The sequence below is a fragment of the Xiphias gladius genome, chromosome 6 (assembly GCF_016859285.1).
Source record: "Xiphias gladius isolate SHS-SW01 ecotype Sanya breed wild chromosome 6, ASM1685928v1, whole genome shotgun sequence".
Lineage (NCBI taxonomy): Eukaryota > Metazoa > Chordata > Actinopteri > Istiophoriformes > Xiphiidae > Xiphias > Xiphias gladius.
Window position 1 is genome coordinate 19,957,760 of NC_053405.1, and position 7,803 is coordinate 19,965,562.

At 49.8% G+C, this 7,803-nt stretch overlaps 1 protein-coding gene across 1 annotated transcript in view; it reads right to left on the reverse strand.

The window, feature by feature from the left end:
- Positions 1 to 7,507, reverse strand: part of onecut3a (one cut homeobox 3a) — a 17,217-nt gene extending 9,710 nt beyond the window's left edge. The window contains exon 1 of the mRNA XM_040129173.1: positions 6,469 to 7,507. Within this exon, the coding sequence (XP_039985107.1) occupies positions 6,469 to 7,507 (1,039 nt within the window). The remainder of the gene's footprint in view (positions 1 to 6,468) is intronic.
- Positions 7,508 to 7,803: the final 296 nt, after the last annotated feature.

The window sequence follows — 7,803 nt, forward strand, 5'->3', positions numbered from 1 at the left end:
GCTCTCGAAAGCTTATTTTTCCTTCAACTGGTGACGAAAATTCCCCACAGACTGTTTTATTTGTTGTAAGGAAAATATGTGTATTCTTCTTTTTCATCTGCAATAGCGTAGGCCTACTTTCTTCTTATGGCCGCTTCTTTTTACTAAAACATGCATCGGTGTAAGAAATAAGTAGAAATACCCTGATTTTTTTTTTTTCTCTCGGTCTAAGAAATTTCAGATTGGAAGTAAAAGTTAAATAACTTCTGGCTATTACAGAAACCCAACGGTGGTACTCAAGCCTCTCATCTCTTCGATTGCGCGGACGTTGTCCTTGCCTTGTGTTTTTAGCCTGCGCATTAAACAAGCCATTACCGGGCCTTTAATAAGCGATGGCCTGTCAGGGCGTCTGATAAGCAGCCCGGCATCGCTGCTGCTTCAGCGCCGCTGGACCCAGATTTATAACCACTCTCCCCAAAAAGTAATCAGTCACTCATTTCCCAAAGTATCAGTCTCCTCGGTCCGTGGGAGCGGGGACACCTGACGCATGTTGTCCGCAGAAATCGCACAGTTAGCTGAGTGCTGACATCTCAGGTGTTTTGCTGAATTATAAAAAAAAAAAAAAAAAATGAAAGCCGATGTGAAGCAAGGTGATGCCAAAATTCGTCGTTTAATTTGCTATTTTGCGGCACTCAAAGGACGCGATCCGTCCTGCAGGCGCGCAGGACGCACGGAGCAGACCCAGTTTTGGGGGGGCATCCCGGCGTTACATAACAGCGGGCTGAGCGCCACTGACAATGCGCTGCTGCGCTCTTGCACAACAGCCCGCTCCTCGGAACCGTCACTTGCGTCGGCTCTTTATGTAAACCACCGCTCGCTGTGGCGGGACGAAAGCCTCGGGTTGATTTTGTTTTTTCACCGGCCATCTTCACACCGACAGCCGCACAGCATTCACCCCAAATCTTAACACCCTTCTTGTGCAGCCATTTGACTCCAGAGCGCAAGGACGATGATTATCTGAGGTCTGGGCCCTTTGTATTATTATTTTTTTTTTTTTTGGGGGGGGGGGGACACAGCGCCATTAACCCTTTGATGCTAGCCGCTTGCATTCAGTCGACTCTGCCAGCAATTTGATTTAAAGGTCATTCTCTCCTATCGATCCAGTTTGGCGAGGGGGCGACGGAGTAGCGTAGGAATTGATCATCTAAAATAGAAGAGACGGTATTCGAGACTATACAAAGTCCAGACCTCTACTGCATTTCTAATTGTTAAGCCCCCCCCGTGTGAACTGGAACGAGGTGTGTGTGTGTGTGTGTGTGTGTGCGCGCGTGTGTGAAATGGGTGAAGATGTGGGGGACAGTGCAGGATCCTGCTTCTTCACTCGGACTAATCTGATTTCAATTAAAATGACATTATTTTGAATAATAAGGTCGACGGGGCCAGAGCCGTGTGTGCAGGACGGAACAGTGTGGGTGGGATGTATAACGAGCGAAAGGAGGTTAAACGACTGTGAACTTAAAGTCTTCCCATGCTGCTAATCCCGCTCCATCGCAGAAACAGAGCGGCGCTGCTAAACCTCCCAGACTTTCAAGTCGAGCATTTGACTGTTTTGACCGGAGCATGCGGCGAGGTGTGCAACAAGCCAGCGCGGGGGCATGCCTGCATTAGTCATTGTGCTGTGTGTTATGAAGGGTGAGCTGTTAATGGGAGAAATGGTGTTGCATGGTGGAGCTGGAGGGGGTTGCATGGCTGCATGGCGCAGCTCCAGAGATGGAAAGGAGAGGCCGGGGAATGGAAATCGATACAGATTCAGGGCTCGCCAGATCGGCCTTAACAATGTGGCGCAGACGCACTCTACATCCCGATCACATCGGCTACACACAGGAGGGGAAGAAGCGGAGAGGCGACACGTAGGCAGGCTGCAGCTGGTGGCACGATCTGCTCCTGCGTTCTGCAGTCGGGCAGGATGGGAAGCTGTGGCCTTTGTTGTCATCTAAATACAACAATATCAAGCTTATATGAGGGCGCATGTGTGCTGTGACTGTTAATTTCAGCCCACGACATGAAGACCCACGCTAATTCAAAGTGGCATCACTCGAGTTCAGGCTCCACCACACACAACCAGCCTCCTCGTGCAGGGCTACGGATAACGATGCGAAGCTTGAGATGTCACTTCATCTGGTATGAGCTACTCTGAAACCCGGGATTTAAGCAAAAATAGCCTCGAGGTATAACCTCAAGAAAACGACTGTTGCTCCCCCACCAGAGGATTTCAAAGGCGATGCTTGTACATGCGTGTCTCGGTACTTACAGCACGCGTTGCTGTGCTTAACGAACAACGAGGCTCTGAAACCGCAGCTGCACTCTTTACTCCCTTATCTTCCCCTCACACATCAATTATTAAAGTACCAATCGATCATTTCGCAGGCTAACATCAAGCCATCTCTTCATGAAAAAAAAAAAAAATCCTGTTTTAGATTATCCCGCATCAATCACATCTTAATGCCCTATCCAATTAAAACCCATTATCCTGGCTCACATGACCAAAAAGAGCCTCACTCCTGAGTATTTATGTTGCTTTGGGATATTTTTGGTGATGATCCCAAAATAAAGATGACCCTCGGTTTGTATTCTGCAGCTCCCAGAAACAACAACAAGGAGAAAAAAAAAAAAAAAAGGTAGAGATGTGATTTAAATGGAAACCCCGGTTGGCCTCGTGCTGGGCTGGAAAGTAGGGTGCAGGAAGGTGTGATTGACGCGTTTGTGGATTGTAATATTGATCGATGGGTGGAAGCTGTTGGATGAAATAATGGTGTTTAGAGCCTACAAGAATGCTATTAACTATGTATTGGTAAAACTCCAGGTCACCACCTTGAGCTGTCCTCAAAACAGAGACCGGATCCTGCAGTCTAGCGTGGATGGAGGCAGATTTCAGCACTGTGGACAGTGCCTTAAAACCAGAAAACCGACCTGCTGAAAAACACAAGAACAACAGACTATATGCTTCTTCATTCGAATGCATTGTAGAGGGAAATAAAAGCTGTAACTGTATTGCGGGCGGGGGGGGGCAGCATTTATACCTTCTTTCCTCTAAAATATGCTACTTTTATCAGTTTGAGGCAACCAAATGAGATAAAAGTATTTAGGCAACCAAAGAAAACGATGAGCGCAGTTTGACCTGGGGGGAGGGGGGGGGGGTTGCTCCCGGATTAGGGCCTGTGTAAACTGCGTGTAGTCCATTGAAACATGAATAGAGGCCTCCCACCCTCATTCTCAACAATGTTTTTCCTCCGTGTCCTGTGGGTATTGACCTGCACACCCTGGCACGTGCTCCGGCCATTCAGATGGTAATGCACCGAGTACGCTCTTTTTTTTTTTTTTTCTTTTTTTTTTGAGGGAGCGGGACCTTGGCATGCCATGGCACCTCATTACTTTCACAAGGAAAGGATAAAGGAGGGCATAGGCCCGGCTATCCGGTACCACGGTGAAGAAATAGGGCTGCGTGCCTCGTGCTGCCGAGAAAAGAAAGGCGCCACTTCTGGGATTTTTGGTGATATAATACACTATTCTCTGTGTTGTCCGGCATCCGGGCGTGAATAACACCCGAATGACACCGTCATAACCCGCACCCCAAGGGGCAAATGAGTGAAAGTGTATTACACACAACAAATGGAACATGATTACAGCAAAGAAAATGGTGTGCGGCAGTGTTATTCTTTCTTTCTGTCTGTCTTTCTTTCTTTTTTTTTTTTTTGTAACAGCTGTCTTCTTTCCCCCCCTTCTCCGGCTCTCGCCTCCCCCTCTCTGCTCCGGGGGAGAGAGCAATGGGAGAGAGTGCTGAGGCGGGATAATTGATAGATGCACTGGCTATCCTTATCGATCAGTGCTGTATTGACCCGACCAAATACATTGAGATGGAGTGTGGAATTCACCACAGATGCAAAGACGAATTGTTTTTATCGTTAATGCGATCTCTAAATGCCTCCCAAACCTCGCTTTGCCCGTGTCTTTCTTACTCGTGCAGCTTCACCACGAAGCTTCCGATTTACTTAATACCGTAGTCGACTAATGCAGGTGCAGATGCTCGGAACATATATAATAAAAAGCCCCCCCGTTTGCTCGGCCTTGGTGTTATGGCCCTGCATAGGAGGAACACAATAGGTGGGGAATCATGCGGGTCTTTGCTGCCCTCGTTGCATTGGGAGATGTTAAGCGTGAAGGACGCAAGCCCCCCCCCCCCCAAACAGAAAACCAAATCTCTGCTCTGTTTTTCGTTTCAGGAGTGGATTGTCGTGTGTCTGTGTGTGTGTGTGTGTGCAGACACTGGCATTTTCACATTAGCTAAGCAGGGCAGCTGCATTGATTTGAGTGACTGTGATGAATTTGGAATAGTAATTTGAATTTATTGATTGATGTGGCCGAGCGAGTATGGGCCAGCCTCACTTTCAGCACCCCCCCCCCACATCAAACTCCTACTCACAGTCCACATGCGGACCGAGGATAATGGTGGTTTTAAATGCAATAAGTAAAATGTTGCTCCCTGCATTTACATAAAAGTCATTTGTCATTTTGCCCAACTGGATTTTTCCCTGAGACCTATTGAAATAGCAGGTTAATGCACAACGAGGCTTGAAATCTGCTGTTTCAACAAAGAAAAATAAACATATTTTGCAGAAACGTATGCTGTATTGTATGTAATGTAATGTATTTTAAAATAGGATCACCTATAACATCCATCGCCACTGGATCAAATCGAGATAACTGTGCAGCCCTAATTTCCTTCCTACAACCACGTAGAGAAGAAATGTACACACACACTCACACACACACACCTGACACCCATAGGCTGTCCTGGGCCCGACCACATTAGAATATGCAGTAGGTGTGCACTGCACAAGCCTGGTCCACTCCAGCATGTCAGCTGAATTGGGCGGTTTTATCCTGATGTGGTGTGGAAGATATAAAACCCCACAGCCCAATTAGCTTTAACAGCAGTGGCACTTAAAGAGACAATTGTGGAGTGTTTAAATCTTTATTTACCAGAACCCCACTAAATGCGCAAAGGAACAATTTACATGCCATTAAGTGCTTTTCAATAGGGCATTGACTAGAACTAAAATATGCCACTATATCTGCCTAATTGAACTGTTCGCTGAAATACGACACAGAAGAGCTGATTGACGTCTGGAAGCGCAGCACTTCTAAACAGGGCGTCTACACGAACATCGATGAGAGGGGACCTCTCACTCACACCTGGGTTTCAGCCCCACTGCGACGTCTCTCGTTTTTCCTTTGCGTCCCGTTAAGCAGGCTGTAAGTGTTAAACGGTTTAAAGGGGGGGGGGGGGCGTGGACGTGGGTTCAAATCACAGCGCTCAGTGGGATCATCTTCGAGCTTTAAAAAAGCAGAGCGACGGATCAAAGAGACGAAGCATCGAGAGAGAGCCACAGCGGGGAGATAGTAAGGGTTTGCGTCTCACTTCTCCTCTGACGGAACAGAGGGGGAGTCCAGTCCGTTCTGTTATCACGTCCCAGTGAGCCCACACACACACACACACACACACACACATGACCTCGCCAACCTCCGTACACACCAAATTCTCAGCTACAGAATGTCTAAACGGGCCCCCGAACCAACTTCGGAGCCGAGATGGCCCAGGGCGCAGAGGAGTCAACAGAGGCCAGAGAAAGACGCATCTGTTCGTGTCCCTGTCTTTCAGATCCGAATCGATCAGTTATTAGTACGCTACTCTGAGAGGGGACCCCTGGACCTGAAATATTGATCCATAGGAGGTCGTGCCCCCCCCCCCCCCGACTCTTTGGCCAGGCCTCAGACGATCCTCGTTTGCGACGACGCGCTTATTTGACAGAGGGAGTGCCAAAGTATTATGTCAAGTTCTTCTGATACGGAGTAAAACTCGATGCTCGGGCTGCAGTTATCTCAAAGTGTGGCTCTGTTTTACTTTTAGCGAAACCGCTGCGAGATGCAATCAATTTGGGTCACATCCCGCTTTGATTTCCTTTGTTTGCTCTCCTTCCCTGTGTGTTTTTGTTTGTGCGAGTGAGCGAGAGAGAGAGAGAGAGAGAGAGAGAGAGAGAGAACATAGAGTGAGACGGACGGGGAGAGGGCGGTGTGTATCCATCCTGAATCCGTGAGCAAAAGCGCTCTACTCGGTGCGCAAAAACAAACAGGTCTGTGCAGACTGTGTTTGCACCCGCTCTGCTTTTGAGAGATGCCGCGGCTCTTTTGTTTATAACACGTCCAGGGTTGCACAGCGTCTGTTTATACTGTCATGGATTGTAGCATCAATCAAACTATAGATTTCCCCCCAACATTTAACACCCCAACTGTCATGATGAAGTTTTACTCGATACAATCGACTAATAACTTCTAGTAATGTCTGTTTGAGCAGATATTGACAGTCTCGCCACATTGACTTCTAATTGATCCCTCCACATCACTCAGGTTGGGAGCTGTCTCCTCACTCACCTGCAAGCCTGAGCGCTGACATTCGCTGGAATTCGGGTTCCTGGAGCCACTTCCACATCCTCCTGAATGTCTCCCGGCCAGACTTGAGTTTACTCCACGGTTTAGGGTTCCGCAGCAGATCAGACAGTGTTCCCTGGGACCGGCACAAGATCCTCTGAGCAAAGATGGCCTGGGGGATGCTGTAGCGCTTGAGCTCTGCTGTTATTCGCTGTGCCACCTCCTTGGTGTTTATCTCCTCCACCTGCCCCGACCCAGCTCCCTGCCCGCCTCCCACCACCGTCTGCCTGTCCCGGTCTGACAGCATGGACCCGTTTGCCTGAGAGTGCGGATGGCTGTGATGGTGTATGCCGTTCAAGGATGTCATGAGGCCGGCCCCATGGCCCCCGAGACCCCGAGCCAGGTGCTCCTCGCCCCGGGACAGCATGGCTGCGTGGGACTCGAAGCCCCCCGAGGAGAGCATCTTGTCGTTGGAGAGGTGGGCTCCAGGACCGTAGGCGCTGAGAGTCTGCTGGGAGCTGTGCAAAGACCCGAGGCCGTTAGACAGCGGGGACAGAGGCTGGCCCATGCCGGACATGTCTTTGGGGTAGTGGCCATAGAGGTTACTCATGGAGGCGAGACTTCGGTCGTCCCTCATCAGGGTGAAGCTGCCGCTGACGTTCCCAGCTGCCAGCCGCTGGTGCGCCGGGTGGTGGTGAGCATGCGGGTGTGGATGGTGAAATTTCTCCGAGACGGTGGATATGGGGGGCAGGTGCTGCAGCGGCGTCAGCGTGGTGTAGGTGCTGCTCAGGCTCATCCCGGAGTCGCACGACATGGTCATCGCCGGATGCAGCGGGCCAGACAAAGCGTGGTCTGTGCGGTAGTCCCCCGCTCCCTCCAGTATCGAGGCCATGCTGGACACCATGGCTGACCGTCCGTGCGACACCAAGTTCCGATGCGACGCCGACGACTGGCGCGCGTGTGAGGAGTTCATTAAGTCGCTCGTTTGATGGGAGTGAGAGACACCGTGCAGATTTCCAATGTTTTCCATTGTAAGCTCCATTGTTGAAAGGATCTCTATTTCCACCCCTCTCGCCACTCTCGCTCTCTCCCTCGCGTCTCGCCTCCTCTCTCTCCCTCTCCCGCTGCCGCTCTATCTCACACTCCTTTCCAATAAATTTTGAACGATTTCAAAGCCGAGCCATTGATTGTAGTTGCCTCTCTGCGGTCAATCCAGCATGGTTTTAAAAAAAATCGCGTCCCGGCCGCCACACAAACTGCGCGGCAAACCTCTGCTCGGTGTGTGAAGGTGTCTGCGCCTGCCTGGGTTTTCTTTCGCTGTGGAGCACCTTCTACTAT